General features: G+C 42.0%; 1 protein-coding gene across 3 annotated transcripts in view; it reads right to left on the reverse strand.

Moving 5' to 3' along the window:
• The window catches only part of mboat1 (membrane bound O-acyltransferase domain containing 1), a 127,737-nt gene extending 118,525 nt beyond the window's left edge, over positions 1-9,212 (reverse strand). For 2 of the 3 annotated variants that reach the window (XM_060849880.1, XM_060849879.1), the window contains exon 1: positions 9,006-9,212. In XM_060849880.1, coding sequence (XP_060705863.1) covers positions 9,006-9,095 — 90 coding nt within the window. In that variant the 5' untranslated portion in view covers positions 9,096-9,212. The remainder of the gene's footprint in view (positions 1-9,005) is intronic. The other variant, XM_060849881.1, reaches the window with a different exon arrangement.
• Positions 9,213-18,739: the final 9,527 nt, after the last annotated feature.

Raw genomic sequence — 18,739 nt, forward strand, 5'->3', positions numbered from 1 at the left:
GCAATGATGTGGAAAAGTCGGTGTTGGACTGGGGTGGACAAAAGTTAAAAATCACACAAGTTAGTAAGTTTGCAGATGACACCAAAATTGAAGCTGTAGTGGACAGCGAAGAAGGTTACCTAAGATTACAACGAGATCTTGATCAGATAGGCCAGTGGGCTGAGAAGTGGCAGGTGGAGTTTAGTTTAGATAAATGCGAGGTGCTGCATTTTGGGAAAGCAAATCTTAGCAGGACTTCTACACTTAATGCTAAGGTCCTAGGGAGTGTTGCTGAACAAAGAGACCTTGGAGTGCAGGTTCATAGCTCCTTGAAAGTGGAGTCACAGGTAGATAGGATAGTGAAGAAGGCGTTTGGTATGTTTTCTTTTATCGGTCAGAGTATTGAGTACAGGAGTTGGGAAGTCATGTTGCGGCTGTACAGGACATTGGTTAGGCCACTGTTGGAATATTGTGTGCAATTCTGGTCTCCTTCCCATCAGAAAGATGTTGTGAAACTTGAAAGGGTTCAGAAAAGATTTACAAGGATGTTGCCAGGGTTGGAGGATTTGAGTTATAGGGAGAGGGTGAACAGGCTGAAGCTGTTTTCCCTGGAGTGTCGGAGGCTGAGGGGTTGACCTTATAGAGGTTTATAAAATCATGAGGGGCATGGATAGGATAAATAGATAAAGTCTTTTCCCTAGGGTTGGGGAGTCCAGAATGAGAGGGTTTGGTTTAGGGTGAGAGGGGAAAAGATATAAAAGAAACCCAAGAGGCAACGTTTTCACGCAGCGGGTGTTACATGTTCAGAATGAGCTGCCACAGGAACTGGTGGAGGCTAATACAGTTGCAACATTAAAAGGCATCTGATAGGTATATGAATAGGAGAGTTTTGGAGGGATATGGGCCAGGTGCTGTCAAATGGGACTAGATTGTTTCCATGCTGTACATCTCTATGACTCTATGACCAGGTTATAGTCCAACAGGTTTATTTGGAAGCACTAGCTTTCGGAACACTGCTCCTTCATCAGGTGGTTGTAGACTATAAGATCATAAGACTCAGAGTCTAAATAGCAAGGTATCTCGACAGAAATTGTCCCATTGGGCAGACGCAGGAAGGGTTCATGAAAGGCAGGTCACGCTTAACGGATTTATGCAATTCTATGAAGACAATACAAGCATGGTGGACAATGGGGACCCAGTTCAGTCACAGAGTCATAGAGATGTACAGCACAGAAACAGGCCCTTCACTCCAACTCATCCGTGCCAACCTGATATCCCAATCTAATCTAGTCTCACTTTGCCAGCACTTGGCCCATATTCCTCTAAACTCTTCCAATTCATATATCTATTCAGATGATTTTAAATGTTGCAACAGTAGCCTCCACCACTTCCTCTGGCAGCTCATTCCATACACGTACCACCCTCTGCGTGAAAAAGTTGCCCCTTCGATGTCTTTTATATCTTTCCACTCTCACCCTAAACTTACACCCTCTAGTTCTGGACTTCCCCACCCCAGGGAAAAGACCTTGTTGATTTATCCTATCCATGCCCCTCATGATTTGATAACCCTCTATACAGTCACCCCACAGCTTCCAACACTCCAGGAAAGCAGCCCCAGCCCATTCCGAGCTCTCCCTATAGCTCAAATCCTCCAACCTTTCATGTTTTGTAACATTCTTCTGTTAGGAAGGAGACCAGAATTACATGCAATATTCCAAAAGCGACCTAACCAATGTCCTGTATAGCCACACGACCTCACAAATCCTATACTCAATGCTCTGACCAATAAAGGAAAGCACATCAAATGCCTTCTTCACTATCCTATCGACCAGTAGCTTTACTTTCAAGGAATTATGAGCCTGTACTCCAAGGTCTCTTTGTTCAGCAACACTCTCTCGGACCTTACCATTAAGTGTATAAGTCCTACTCTGATTTGCTTTTCAAAATGCATCACCTCGCATTTATCTAAATTAAACTCCATCTGCCACTCCTCAGCTCATTGGCCCATCTGATCAAGATCCCTTTGTACTGAGGTAACCTTCTTCGCTGTCCACTACATCTCTAATCTTGGTGTTGTATGCAAATTAATAAAAACAATGCCTATGTTCACATTTTAATCATTTATATAGGAGAGGTGGTATATCTGGATTTCCAGAAGGCATTCAATAAGGTGCCACACAAAAGAGGTTGCTGCATAAGCTGGGGTTGGAGTGTTTGAGCTATAGGGAAAGACTGAACAGGCTGGGGCTGTTTTCCGTGGAGTGCGGAGGCTGAGCAGTAACCTTATAGAGGTTTACAAAATTATGAGGGGCATGATAGGATAAATAGATAAAGTCTTTTCCCTGGGGTGGGGGGAGTCCAGAACTAGAGGGCATAGTTTAGGGTGAGAGGGGAAAGATATAAAAAGAGACCTACGGGGCAGCTTTTGCACACACGTATGGAATGAGCTGCCAGAGGAAGTAGTGGAGGCTGGTACAATTGCAACATTTAAGAGGTATTTGGATGAGTATATGAATAGAAAGGGTTTGGAGGGATATGGGCCGGGTACTGACAGGTGGGACTAGATTAGATTGGGATATCTGGTCGGCATGGACGGGTTGGACTGAAGGGTCTGTTTCCGTGCTGTATATCTCTATGACTTTGACTGTATAAAGGTGCATGGCCTTATGGGCAATGTATTAGCATGGTCAGAGGATTGGTAAACCAGCAAGAAGCAAAGACTATGGAATAAATGATTCCCAAGGCGATTGGTGACTAGTGGTGTGTCTCAGGGATCATGTTGAGACCACAACTGTTACAATTTATACGGTTAATTTGGAAATGCGGACCATGTGTAGTGTGTTAAAGTTTGCGGATGACACTAAGATGAATAGTAGAACAAAATGTGCAGACGATTCTGAAAGTGCAAAGGTGTGTATAGATAGTTTAAGTGAGTGGACAAAGGTCTTGCCAGTTGGAGGACAGTGTTGATAAATGTGAAGTCATCCATTTTAACAGGGATTACAGTAAAAAGGACTTTTATGTGAACAGCAAAAAATTTCAGCACGCTGCTGTGCAGAGACACCTGGGTGTCCTTGTGCATGAATCACAGAAGTTGGTATGCAGATACAACAGGTAATTAAGGCAGCAAATGGAATTTTGACCTTCATTGCTAAAGGGATTGAGTTTAAAAGCAAGGAGATTGTGTTTCAGCTGTACAGGGTGCTGGTGAGGCCACACCTGGAGTACTACATGCAGATTTGGTTTCTTTATTGAGAAAGGATGTGCTGGCATGAGAGAGAGAGAGGTGGGGGTTGTGCAGAGGAGGTTCACTAGGTTAATTCCGGAGTTCAGAGGGTTGGTTAATGAGGAGAGACTGATTAGACTGGGATTACAGTCTTTGGAATTTAGAAGAATGAGTGAAGGCCTTGTACACACATGTAAAATTAGGAAGAAATAAGATAAAAGTAGAGAGGTTGTTTCCACTGGTGGGTGAAACTTGCACAAGAGGGCATAGCCTCAAAATCAGGGGAGCAGATTTAGGAGTGAATCAAGAAGGAAGTTTTTCACCCAGAGAGTTGTCAATCTGTGGCATTCCCTGTACAATGAAGTAGTCGAGGCTTCCTCATTTTAATGTTTTTAAACCTAAGAAAGATAATTTTTTGAACAGTAATGGAATTAAGGATTATGGTGAGAGGGCAGGTAAGTGGAGCTGAGGGCACAAAAAGATCAGCCATGATGTTATTGAGTGCCAGAGGAGGCTCAAAGGGCCAGATGGCCAACTCCATATGGCTGAGCCAGAACAGATGTCATTTGCTTAGCAATCTGTTTATGCTACTCCTGAATCTCTGGAGTCAGTGACCTTGTCCTGCCAAGAGATCAAGGATACACCAAAGGTAGCAAAGGCAGAAAGTATTCAGTTTTTTGCCAACATAGTGTGACCAGGTTTCACACTATAAAGGAGTGTGCTAAGGATTTGACAGATTCTCAGTTAGATTTCTATTGTATCTCACTCTCATACTCAGTCTGGACATAAATAGATGCAGGCTTTAGGAGTTCAGACTCAAGTTCCTCCACTGTGGGCTTCCATATCCTGCCTTGCCATGTCACATAGGCTTAGTATGGTGTCTGGAGTTTCCTGAGCGGCTGAATTCTTATGGTGGGCTGTGTGAATGTTTAACATAGTGGATGAGGTGCCAGTCCAGCAAGCTGTGTCCTGGATTGCATTCAACCTCTTCAATGCTGCTAGAACTCCATTCATCCACACAAAGGGATGATATTCAATCACATTTCTTACTTGTGTCATGGAGATGTGAATTGGCTTTGGGGAGTCAGAACATGAAGTAACTAGCTGCAGAATTCCTAGCATGTGACCTGGTGTTGGAGCCAAAATATTTATATGACTGGTCCAGTTCAGTACCTAGTCTGTGGTAACTTCCAGGATGTTTATAGTTGAGGATTCAGCAAAGTAATGTCTTGAATCTCACAGACAGATTAGGGATAGTCAATATGGTTTTGTGTGTGGGAAATCACGTCTTACAAACTTGATTGAGTTTTTTGAAGAAGAAACGAACAGGATTGATGAGGGCAGAGTAATGGACATGATCTGTATCAGTAAGGCGTTCAACAAGGCTCCTCACAGTAGACTGATTAGCAAGGTTAGATCTCATGGAATACAGGGACAACTAGCCATTTGGATACAGAACTGGCTTCAAGGTAGAAAATAGAGGGTGATGGTGGAAAGTTGCTTTGCAGATTGGAGGCTTGTGACCAGTGGTGTGCCACAACTTACCTGCACAACAACTGCAACCTACCTGCTCCACAGGATCCTAGGGAGAATCACAACTCGAAGCAGTCAGAATCCTCTCTAACAGACCACTGGACCACTCAAATGTAAGAAACCTGTGAGGAAACGGGGTAAGCGTGCCGGCCTGCTAGTAAGAGTGAGACTACGCGATTTCAAGACACCCCTACCTAGTTTATTTCTAGCAAACATACAATCTCTGGAGAACAAGATGGATGAACTCAGATCATGGCTCAGCTTCCAGCGTGGACTGCTGCACACTCTGTTTCATAAAAATCTGACTCAACCCATCCGTTTCCAACTGCGCACTCCAGGCTGATGGTTTTTCTATCTATCGTATGGCCTGCACAGCGTCCTTAGGTAAGACAAAGGGTGGAGGGGTTTGCTTTTTAATCAACAACTTGTGGTGCATGGACACTGCAACCCTGGGCAGTCATTGCTCCCCAAACCTCGAACTCCTCACCATCAAAGGCCCTGTTTATTGTGACTGGCGACTCCAATGCCTCGCCCTCATTTCAGGAACTCCGACCACAATGCAGTGCTTCTTCTCCCAGCTTACAGGCAAACGCTCTAGCAGGAGAACCCCTCGCTGATACAGGTCCAGTACTGGTCGGAGGAAGCAGAGGATCAACTCCGGTGCTGCATGGAATCAGCTGACTGGACCAGGTTCAAACAGTCCACAGGTACCTTGGACGAAAACGCCAATATCATCACAGATTTTATCAGCAAGTGTGTGGAGCATTGCATACTGAGGAAATCAATTCAGGTGTTCCCCAACAGGAAACTTGGATGAATCAGGACATACAGAACCTGCTAACAGGCATGAGACCTTCAGATCAGGAGACCCACTCAAATATAAGGAATCCAAGTATGGCCTTCGCAGAGCCATTAAGACAGCAAAGAACCAATACCGATCCAAACTAGAGACCCAGACAGACACCCGGGAACTATAGCAAGGACTGAATGACATCACAGGTTCTCAAAAGAGACAGTGCAAGATAGCAGACGATGACGTATCCCTCACAGATTGTCTCAATGCCTTCTATGCTCGCTTTGAACAGAATTTCGGCAGAGAGGTAGTACTTATTCCAACAAGTCCTGACGAACCTATCCCAACAGTCACTGCTTCAGAGGGCAGATCAGTTTTTCTTTGTGTGAATCCAAGGAAAGCAATGCAACCAGATGGAGTACCAGGCCGTGCACTCAGAGCATGCGCAGATCGACTGGCAGAGGTCTTCTCGGACATTTTCAACCTCTCCCTGCAGCAGGCCACTGTACTTGCCTGCTTCAAGACGGCCAACATCATCCCTGTGCCTCAGAAGGCTCATTCAGCATGTCTCAATGACTACCGCCCAGTGGCCCTAACTTCAGTGGTCGTGAAGTGCTTTGAAAGGCTGGTCATGGCGTTAATGAACTCCAGCCTCCCCACTACTCTTGACCACTCTAATTTGCCTATTGGATCAACAGATCCACGTCAGATGCCATATCACTTGCCCTTCACTCCTCCCTAGAACATCTTGACACCAAGAACAGCTATGTAAGATTCCTATCATTGACTATAGTTGAACCTCCAACACTACTAACCCTTCGCGACTGATTACTAAATTTAGTCATCCCGGACTAAGCCCCACTCAGTTTCCTGACCCACAGGCCACAATCAGTGAAGATTGGGGACAATATTTCATCGTCACTAACATTCAACAGTGGAGGCCCCCAGGGGTGCGTACTCATGCCCCTCTTGTACTCACTGTATACCCATGACTGTGTTACCAAATACCGGACTAATGCCATTTATACATTCGCTGATGACACCACCATAGTAGGTCAAATCTCAGATGGCCATGAAACAGATTACTGATGGGAGGTAGAAGATCTGGGAAAATGGTGTACTGAGAACAACCTAGCTCTCAATGCCAGCAAAACCATTATTGACTTTCGGCAGGATGTTACTCATGACCCCTATGTATTAACAGCACAGAGGTGGAATGATTGGAGAGTGTCAAGCTCCTAGGAATGGTCATCCACAACAAGCTTTCTTGGACTCTTCAGGTGGACGCACTGGTTACCAACACCGTCTCTTCTTCCGCAGGAAGCTAAGGATATTTGGCATGATGGCAAATACCCTTGCCAATTTTTACAAGTGCACCATTGAGAACATTCTGTCTGAATGTACCACTACCAGGTATGGCAACCGTACAGTTGTCATACCATTCAAGATCGGACAATCACAAAGGCCAACCTCCTATATAGAGAATTCATCTACCAGGCCCGCTGTCAAGGAAAGGCTGCCAGCAAACTCTTAACATTTGCCTGAACCTGTGTTTTTGTTTTTGCTGCTGTTTACCTTTTATTTACGATCTATGCTACTTAACTATGTGATCTGCCTGTATTGCTCACAAGACAAAGAATTTCTCTGTGCCTCTGTACACGTGACAATAAATTCAATTCAAGGATCGATAAATGGTGTCCACTGCTTTTCGTTTTTTAAATAAATGATTTGGATGTAAACATCGAAAGTACAGTTAGTAAGTTTGGAGGTGTAGTGGATAGCGAAGAATGTTACCACAGAGTACAATGGGATCTTGATCAGATGGGCCAATAGCCTGAGGTGAGGCACATGAATTTCAATAAATGTAATGTGCTGCATTTTGGAAATTAGATCAGTACTTATACACTTAATGGTAAGGTCATGGGAAATGTTGCTGAACAAACAGACCTTGGAGTACAGGTTCATTGTTCCTTGAAAATGGAGTCGTAGGTAGATAGGATAGTGAAGGAAGTGTTTGTATGCTTTCCTTTAATGGTCAGAGCATTGAGTATACGATGTGGGAAGTCATGTTGCGTCTATACAGGACATTAGTTTGGCCACTTTTGGAATATTGCATGCAATTCTGGTCTTCCTCCTATCAGAAGGATGTTGTGAAACTTGAAAGGCAGAGAAGATTTACAAAGATGTTGCCATGGCTGGAGGATTGGAGCTACAGGGAGAGGCTGAATAGGGTGGGGCTGTTTTCCCTGGAACGTCAGAGGCTGAGGGGGGACCTTGTAGAGGTTTATAAAATCATGAAGGGCATGGATAAAGTAAATAGACAAGCATAGGTTTAGGATGAAAGGAGAAAGATATAAAAGGGACATTTGGGGCAACCTTTTCACACAGACGGTAGTGCGTGTACGGAATGAGCTGCCAGAGGAAGTGGTGGAGGCTAGTACAATTACAGCATTTAAAAGGCATCTGGATGAATAGGAAAGGTTTAAAGGGATGCAGACCAAATGCTGGCAAATGGGACTTGATTTGTTTAGGATATCTGGTTGGCATGGATGAGTAGGACTGAGGGGGTCTGTTTCCTTGCCATATATCTCTATGACTCTATGTCAGTGAGATTGATAAAGTGTCACTGAAACTGACAGAAGGCCACTGAGATCCAACACCAAGTATTGATAACTGTACAACATTTCCTTTTTGGAAAGAATTGAGAAGAATGCCCAGTTACACACCATCTTCTCAGCCACATGACCAATTAATCTGTGAACATTTGGCACCAAATTTTGGTGCCTGGTTCCTCATTGTGAGAGGATAGAGACCAAACTTTTACTATAGTGGCATTGATCAATAAGTCAGGGATGAAAAGGTAGAACTGTGTGGATTGCAAACGTGGAGATTGTGTTTAATTTGTTTGTGCAATCAAGATAAAGCCACAGGCAAATGAGACTGGGAACCCTAAGGAGACTGCAGGCCCAGTTAAAAACCCATATCCTACAACCTGTTTTGCAGCAAATCGCCAATCATCTGTGGCAACAGCTCTCAAACCCCCAAGCTTTACCACCTAAAAGGATAAAAGCACTGGCATATGGGAACACCAACAACTTCAAGTACCCTGACTTGGAAAAGTATCACCCCTTCCATCATCATCTTGGATCAAAGTCTTGAAATTCCCTCGCTAACAGCATTGAGGGGAGTGCCTTGGCATACAGATCGCTGGGAGTCAAGGTCGTAGCTTAACACCTTCTAAACAGAGTTTAGGGATGGGACAAAACATAACTGTCCTTGCCAACCACGCCCACATTGCATGAATGAATTAAAACAACATGTCAATCTGGCCAAGGTGCCAACCTTACTGTAGCCATCAAACCCCGCAAAGCTGCACCAGATCACATCAAGAATAACAAACCTAGAGAAGGGAAGGGAAGGGGAGGGAAGGGGGCTGAAGAATCAGAACAGATCACAGCACTTGGCTCTTCTTACCTGGTCCAGCGGCACATTGAAGCGGACACTGAGTGGGTGCAACAACCTGGAGCCCGTGGTTCGAAATGGAATGGTCGGCGGTTCTGCCATTCTACATGACTGTAAACACGCCGCCGCCGCCCCGAAAGAAAGAGCCACCGGCACCTGGAAAGCCCTGATCGCGAACCGCTATCACCAGCTCCAGACAAGGCGCACACCCACCCCTCGCTGACAACCGCTCTCCTTCCGTTGGCGCGTGCGCGTCAAACCGCACCCATTCCCTGCCCCACCCACCCGCGGTACAACCCCGCACCCTCCTCATCCCTGGCCACTGATTGGTCGCTCCGGGGCGCGGCCTGCGTGTTCCGATTGGCTGACCGAGCTGTCACTCAGTCTGCCCTGGCTGAGGGTCGTCCTTGTTTTAAATTTTGGTGCGGGCTCGAGGTCATCAATGTGTCCGTTGGAAAGCGCCTGGTGAAAGCGGTGAGGCGTTGGTTCACATGTGGTTTGACTGTGGAATAATGCGTTGTCCCGGCTCCGAAGTCTCCAAGCGAGAAGTTTGCTGGCAAAGTATGTAGAAAGAAGCGGTTACAGGGGACGTACTAAAGTGGAGAGTGAATATTTGGTTAACGTTCCTCAGGTTACAGCTGTGCAAAGAGCTGATTGCAGCAGAAGTTTGTACAATCATATCTGCACTGTTACCTGTTGCTATGACCAGTAGTAACCCTGCCAATCCCCAGCTAACTTACTAATTACATTTTTGGTAATCTTCCAAGTGAAAGAGTTTCAAGTTCACACCCTTCTTGGTCGAATCTCAGAGACACTCGGTGTTAATTATTATGCAGAACAAATAAAACTAGCACATTTACCACATAATGGTTACAAATGGATGTAGTCAATCGGAGAAAATCCCCAAAGCCTATAAGACGGCCATAATGATTTAAAAGAAAGGACAACGTGATTTTATAGCAGTTTTCTGTCGTGTGGATGGTGCTGCTTCAGTCTCATATTCAAGAGGCACCGTCTTTGTTCAAGAAGTTTTAAAAGTTCCCCAAACAGTGACTGCAGTGTGGTGGCATGTTTGCCACATACTTGTCACTTATTACGTGCAATTCATGTTCTGTTGTTGCATGCATGACAGAAAGGGATCGGTTACATCGAAATGTTCCATTTTTAATAGCACAGGTTCAGGTTAAGTTAAGCATTCAGCTAGATCAGATCGTTGATAATTTCTATCTATAATCGTAACAAAGCATAGGTTGACAATCCTTTCGCTTCTGAGACCCCCTTCAGACATATAAAATTATACAACTTCCGAAGACCCCCGTAATACAAATTAGTTTTCAGCATGTTACAAAAATACACAATTAAGCATGCATTTATTGTTGTTGTTTTACATTATATAAAACTTGCTCGCACCCAGGAGTAGTTCTGAATTTACAATGTCATTTGTCTCTTCTGATAGGATGTACAAGATAGCACAATAGTTCAGCTTCAATATTCTCATTAAAGGACTTAATTCGTGCAGAAACCAGCAGGATGATCTGTGACTAGTTATGGTAAAATAAACATCTTGATATAAAGCAAGAACTCCAACAACATATTCACATTCTGCCAGCAAACACACCTTCCCCTCCATCACCCTGTCAGCATTTTAAAGGGATCATTCCATCTACAACACCCTGGTTCACAGGCCTATCATCCCTAAGACTATCTCCTTCCCATGCATCCTACCATGTGTCACACCTCCACACTCCCAATGCCCCAAACATTCTTTTCAGATGATGCAGAAATTTACTTGTCCTTCACAATGTGATCTCCTCTACATTAGGAAGGTAGACACTGACTAGGTATCTATGGAACATCTCTGCACAGATCACAACATGATATAGAGATTGCAGTCACTTGCCATCTTAATTCACTTGCTTGCTCTCTCACCCACTTTCAGACCCAATTTTTCTGTCACATCTGTTCTGACGATGCCACATTCCATGGGGTGAGGGGGGAAGGGGGGGTCATGGTTGGGGGGGGTGGAAGTGGCCTCCGAAATGTCCACGTTTCTCCTTAATTGGATTATCCACTACCTTGGATGACAGGGATCTTAGTCTTATTCGACCCATTTCCTGTATGTCTCCTCTCCTCCTCTCTTCCCCCCCCCCGACAACAATGATAGAGTCCCCCAGTCCTCACTTTCCACCCCATCAGCCAAAGGATCATAAGCTAACATTTCCACAACCATCAATGAGGTGCTACCAACAGACAAATTTTCCATTTCCCTCCCTTGCCAGCATTCTGCAGGAATGATTCACTCCAGGGCACCCTGGTCCTCTCCTCCTCCATCCCCAACAGCTCCCCACATACTCATGGCACCTTCCCATGCAATTGCAGAAGGCTAACATATCATATACCTTCTTAATCTGTTCTCCTCTTACAGTTGCACCTGTTAAGCAAGTGAATGGAAAACATAGGGAAGAGGTGGACTGATTTGCCCTCAATGTCAAGCTGCTTGGTCTTTTAGGAACTGTGTGGATGCATTCAACAGATAGCTTATTAAATTTCACCCCAACTTGTAGCTTGTAGATGACAGCGAAGCTTTGAGGAGTCAGTTGGTGAGTTCCTTGCAGAATTTTCAACACCTGACCTAATCATGGAGCCACCCTATTTCTATGGTTGGTACATTAAAGTTTTATTCAATTTGAATCACACTGAAACCTAATTATTATGACCTTGCCAGAAAAAGGCAAGAGTATCCTGTTTCCACACTGTAAGTAATCTAATCTAATCTAATCTAATTATGGCTTTTCATAACAACCCACCCCACCCAACTTTCTCTTCCGAGACTATATGGTATACACAATGTCTCCATTGACTCAATTGATATATATTTTTTCCAATGTTGTTTTCAACCATGTTATGAAATTAAAGCTAAGATCAAAATAGCAATACTGCAATTAGTCTTGCAGCCCATTTTTCTTGTCCTGCTCATGCTTCTCACATTTTCCCAGTTCCATAGTTGCAGGGCCAGAAATTGGAAAGTCACCTTTTTCCACTTTCCCCTAAAAACATCTGCCCTGCCCTGCCCCACCAAGGTAATTTGACATTGAAGATCTCTCCCAATAAGAATAAAATAGTCTCTTCAAACTCACAACCAACTGTCAACTGATGGACAGCATCTCCAATAAGGGGAAAGAATTGTGTTGAAAGGAAGGCTTAATTGTAAACTCAGGTAGTGCAATGCTGATTAACTTGCTAAGTTTACCATCCTCACCACAGTGAAAATATGCACATGTACGGTCTTTGAATCAGAGACCATTATTTCAGTAATTCCAATATTTGTGAAGATTATTGAATGGAAAGATTTGTGGGAGAGTACTAATTATCCAAACTAACTCATGGACTCTCTGAAATCTTTTTGTGAACTTATGGAAACTGCAGATTCCTAGTTGAGAATCATGATATGCCGAACATTTTCTATCAACTGATTTACAACTGTTGTGTGTATGCTACCTCTATTATGGGCATGATGCTTTCCTTCAAAAATAAGTTATTATTAATATAGTAGTAGGTTGATTGACAGGAATCTGAAAACACTCTTGTTGCTACACATTTGTATTTCAGTCAATTGGACGTCTGCAGCAACATTAAATTTATATCATTGCTGTATATTTGTAATTTTTTTTGTTCGAAAGAATAAAGCATTTTTCACAATCTTAGTACCTCTTAAACTGCTTTTTTTTTCTCTTCTCTATAGAGTCCCTACAGTGTGGAAGCTGGCCAATCAACCCATCAAGTCTGCACCAACCCTTTGAAGGGCACCCGTCCCAGACCGACCCTCTAACCTATCCCTGTAACCCTGCATTTCCCATGGCTAATCCACCTAGCCTGCACATCTCTGGACATTATGAGCAACTTAACAATGCCAATCCACCTAAACTGCACATCTTTGTATTGTGGGAGGCAACATGATCACCTGCAGGAAACTCATGCAGACATGGGAGAATGTGCAGGCTCCACACAGCCACCTGAGGGTGGAATCGAACACATGTCCCTGACGCTGTGAGGCAGCAGTGGTAACCATTGAGCCACCCCATTGCCCCTTTCATTGAAGTGAAGTCATTGTTGTAAACAAAAATTTCAGAGATGAGAAACTTCAGTTATGAAGATGAATTGAAGAAGTTGGGACAGTTTTCCTCAGAGAGGAGAAGGCTAAGAGGAGTTTTAAAGAAGTTTTCAAAATTATGGGAGGCTGAGCAGAGTAGACATGGGAACTGCTTTCTTTCATAGAAGTTCTCTTGGAGAGTGAGGAAGTTCAAATATAAAGTAGTTTACAAAAGAAGTAGTATGATGTGAGGAAAATCTTTTACATAGCGACTAGCAAAGATGTGGAACACACTACTTGGAATTGTGGTGGAGACAGTTCAATTGGGGCATTCAAGAGGACATTAGATAGTTATTTAAGTTGAAACAATTTTCAGGTTAAGGGGAAAAAGCAGGAGAATGAGACTTAGTCATAATGCTCATTTAAGGAGCTCGGGTTGAACAACCTCCTGGACCAAAATAATTATGTGTTTTTTTAAAATGTGGAAGCTAATTTTTGCTCAACAAGTTTCCAAAAACATCAACGTAATAATAACCATATATTGTGTATTTTGAATTGATGCAGTAGAGAGATAAATATTGACCAGAACCTGGGAGAACTCATTAATATGTGGCTTTTAAAATGAACCAAATCACTTTGCTACCAAGTTTGTGGGCAGTTGTACTAAATAGTGAACATATTGGACAAAATTGGTCTAAGGAATGCACCCAGCCATGTAAAACCCCTCTGCTCACCAAAAGCAGTCAAAAAGATTCTATCTTTGAATTGTTTTGGCCAAGTAAAGAATGGTAGCAAGGTTTCCCTTTCTGTCCACCCCCTGTTTCACCACAGGAGGTGTTTTTAAATTAATTTCCTTCCTAATTCAATGAATGTTTAACTGCATGACTTTGAATGACACACCTCTTGTGAGGTGTAAGATAAAAGAAAATAGCATTTTTATATGGAATAACTGATACTTAAAATAAATGTTAGTAATTGCCAACTTTCATTTATGCATCCACATCTACGTCGAAGTAAGTTACAAAGAAAGATTAGTTAATTTGCTTGAGTCCCAAAGAAAGGCAGTCATGTACCCCAAATAGCTTGAGTGGTAGCAAGCAAGGCATTACCTATGAGATCCTTGATTTACATCTGTACTCTCTGTGCCACCACATGCTGCCCTCCAAGTGGCTGTGGGGGCAAAGAGACTACCATACATCTTCTGGCATGTGCCTATGTAAAGTAGGTCTGGAAAGGGATGCAGTAGTTTTTGTGAGGGTTTGTCCCAAGAAGCTTCGTGACACAGGACTCTGCTCTATGGTCTATTCCCCAGGATGCACACCAAAACAAACATCGACTGTGCCTGAAAGACTGGTGAAAAATGCTGTTTGGTCAGGGATTTACTTTATGTAAACACCACGCATTATTTCATTTAAACAGTAAGTCACATTACAAAGAATAAAGTAGATTTTACAACAAACCAACTAATTTCTAAATGTGCACACAGTTTGCAAACTCGTAGTAGAATATCCACCAGGCAGAGTTCCAATATTGTATACACACTTTCAGTCATTCAAGGTGAATTGTCTTAAAGGTCAGCGACACATACAACATCCATCTCCTTCCCAAAAGGAAGTTTAACTCTCTATTATCTAAAGTGAGTCTGTGAGTTTCTATAACATTTGGCAGTTTTCTAATGCATTCATATCTTGTGATAGTGACTTTGCTTGGAGATGTTGATTGCCCACAGTCATCAGTGATATTGTCTGTAGTTCCTGTTTGTTTAGTCAAGTTTTCTTTAGTGGACTGCAGTGTTGCTCCAAATTTGCTTATCCTGCCATACAACAGGGTTGGGTCCAGTTAGCGACTGAATGATTGTGCTCCACAAGCAGCTTTGAGTGGTTCAATTCTTTTGGCAATTATCGTTTGTTCCTTCAGAACTTTCAACTAATTTTGAGGCTTCTGGCTTTCCAAGGTAATTTCTTCTAATTCTGTAAACATTTTAGCCTTCTGTTGGATGAGTATATATTCTCTTTTACAACCTGCTGTATGATTGATTGGATATTTTCAACTATTTTTCTTTTTTTATTTTGTTGGAAGCCTGGAACACTTCAAGTTGTTGCTTCAAATGTTCTTTAGTTTCCTTTATGTGCTACCTCAGTTCCTTCACAAGAGCATCGTTATAGACATTTATTGTGTAAAGAACTGTCTCATTAGTGCTTTGCAACTCCTTTGCATCTCCTGTTTCTGAAGATGTCATCTTCTCTAGTTTTGCCTTGAGCACAAGCTGATGGTTCTTATTCTATTTCTGTTGGGCCTGATCTGTTTTATGTAAGTTCTTCCAGTTTATGTTTTCATCATATTGATGACAAAAAGAGTTACTCACTGCTCTCATTATTTTCTTTCCAGCTCTTCATTCATCTTTATGAGATAGGCAGAGCTATCCACTTCAGACTTTATCATCTCACAGATTCTCAAGTTTGGAATTACCCTTAGCTAGCTGTACGACTGTTTCGTCTTGAACTTTCATTTTTTTTTCTCCATTGCAGGAAGCTGAGAATTTAGCTCCACTAATTCAAAGAACGTGCTTAATTTGTCTTTCATAATTAGTTCTGCAAATGTTTCTTAATTAGTCTGCAACAGCTGTTTTTGTCTCTTATGTGGAACTGATTGCATGGATTGTGAATAATGCAAGTGCATTCTGGTATACTTGCAATTGCTGGTCCAGCAGTGCCTATAACGTAGAATTTTAGGGTGAGGTGATGGCTGAGTGGTGTTGTTGCTGGACCAGTAGTTCAGATATCCAGGGAAATCCTGGGGACTCAAGTTCACATCCCACCACCACAGATGGTGAAAATTTAATTCAATATAAATAAGTCCATCTGGTTCTTGAGAAAGGAGTTCCAGGCTTTTGATACAACAAAAGTAAAAGAACATTGATATAGTTTCAAGTCAGGATGATGTGTAGCTTGGAGGGAAACTCCATATATCTGCTGCCCATGTCCTTCTATTTGGGAGACATCACAGACTAGGAACATGCTATAGGAGAAGACTTGATGAGCTACTGCAATGCATCTTGTAGCTGGTACACAATGCTGCCACTATGCAATGATGAGGAAGAAAGTGAAATTTGAACATGGGGATGGGATGCAAATCAACAATCTACTTTGTTCTGAATGGTGTGAAACATCTTGAATGTCATTGGAGCTGTTCTCATTAGAACAATTGGAGCATGTTCCATTGCACTGCTGACAGTATATCTTGTAAATGGTGGACAGGTATTGAGGAGATAAGAACTCAATTTTCTTGAGTGTTGTCTGCATTTATACTCATCGAAGGTGTTACGAAGTTGTAGGTGTGTACTGTACCGTTAAGAGAGAGTGAAAGGTGGCACAGACCTAGAAATGCACAGAGTATTGAAAAATTTAAAAATGCTATGAAACAAATAGCTAAGCTGAGTTGCTTTGGTACACAACAAATTTGAATTTGGCCAACCAGTTTAAATTATGCCCCAAGATGCCAAAATCCAATTGAATTTGAATTTTACAGTTTTGATTACATTAAACTACTGAGGCAAACTGATGTTTTGGGGTATAAAAATCAGGCATTTTGAACAATTAGCCAGAGCAGCAAAGAACACCAACAAACAGACTGCCTACAGAGACACCCTCTGAAAGGTACCTTTTAAAATTATATCTGTGAGGCAGAAGACCAAAGAAAAGAAGACCGGAAGATACAGAGGAGAATGGAAACAGCTGGCTGGTTTTGAAATTTGATTTTTTTTTGTAAATTAATCGGGAGTTTTCATTGAATCAGTATAGTGTTGTAGAGTGGAAGGTAGAAAAAGTGTTAAGACAAAGGTGGTTTACAGTGTAGATAGTTGTTTAATTTTTTTTACTGGAGTTAAAGAATAAATTATTATTTTTTTCTTTAATACTGAGATTTTGTAGTTCTTTGACACCCATACTTTTACACATTACGAGGCAAAGTGAGCTTTTCTATGTGTCTGGTTTAAATTAGTGTCGTAACAAAGGAAATCAGCCATTGCTTTGACAGAGTACAAACAAAAACAATGTGAAAGTGAGGACTGCAGAGGCTGGAGATTAGATTCAAGATTAGAGTGCTGTTGGAAAGGTATAGCAAGTCATGCAGCATCTGAGGAGCAGGAAAATTGACATTTCGGGCAGGAGCCGTTCATCAGGAGCTGATGAAGGGCTCCTACCCGAAACAATAATTTTCCTGCTCCTCGGATGCTACCTGACCTGCTGTGCTTTTCCAGCACCACTCTAATCTTGACTGTAGAGAAAAACAATACAAATGAATCTGATTGTTCAAGAACTTAATGACTAAAGAAAATTTTAGAATCCTAGTCTTCTTATCTTTATATTTTAGGTGGTTTACATGAAGTTTTCGAGATCTGAACAGAAGTGATAAGATTGATCTTGGTAAAAAGTTCAATGTATTTAAGTAACAAAGAACAGATTGGGAAAGTTAGGGCAGTCACATGAAACTGATTCCACCAAAAGGTTATGGAGAAAGTTACCAGAATAGACTATTAGAGCAAACATAAGGCTCAAGATATATATCAAACATTGACATTGTTTTTTGCTTTGTGGATTCTGCCCATTGTGATCCAAATGTAGCATATTATTAAGTGTATTTATTAATTAATATTGATGGTGGAGAATCATTTCTAAGACATTTTACTCCAGGTCAGTGAGTTTATAAAACAATATTTTGAATCATCATGCTAGCAAAATTAGTAACGGGCAGAAATTTGAATAAAATTGAAACAATGATTGTTGCATCCATTGGTTTGCAATGCATAATGCATGAAGCACAGACTCAGTAGGAAGGTCCAAGGTCACGGTAATGGAACACTCAATCAAGAGTAAAATTATTGTTTGCCAAATTTCCATTATCAGTTTCATTTGCAATGTTAGGACCATGATATTTTTTCAATTTTTATTTTATACGTCTTGTAGTTTGTTAAAATTCTAAGCCCTGATTAGATTTAATTATATACTGTTTGCGATAGAAATGCAACGTTGTATCAATGTTCATCCTGACTTGACAGAGGCATGTGACCTCTACCATGAAACACTGACTGGGGGCATCCATCATGCAATAGTTCAAATAAAGACTCAGAACAGGTAGTAGTATAGGGTTCTGGAATGAACACATAACACGATGCTTGAGGTGGGATGCCAACCCACACCCCCCCAAAAAGGCTGAGCATATTGTTTTGAAGATATGGGTGTACTGTACCTTTAAGAGAGTTAAAAGCTAGCAAAACTACCTGACAGCACCAAGTGTTCTGAATAAGGTAACAATGTAAGACTTTGTTAAAAGCTAGAGTAGGTAGGTTGCCTGGAAACAACAAAACAGATTCGAATTAGGCAAATCAGTTGAAATTATACCCCGAAAAATGCAAATTCCGATCAAGTTTGACAATCTTAAAAGCCAATGACACAATCTATGCTCTTAGGGTATAAGACTAGAGAAAATTGAACAGTTGGGAGGAGAACTGAGAAGCCAACGACATCTGTAGACTGCCTGGAGAATAGCTCTCTTAAAGGTACCTTTATGAATCCATGACCCATGCCGAAGAAGAAGAAAAAAAGACACAGCAAGATCCAAATAGAAGATTTGACAGCTGGCTCGTTTTGAAAACTTG

The sequence above is a fragment of the Hemiscyllium ocellatum genome, chromosome 34, assembly GCF_020745735.1.
Source record: "Hemiscyllium ocellatum isolate sHemOce1 chromosome 34, sHemOce1.pat.X.cur, whole genome shotgun sequence".
NCBI lineage: Eukaryota > Metazoa > Chordata > Chondrichthyes > Orectolobiformes > Hemiscylliidae > Hemiscyllium > Hemiscyllium ocellatum.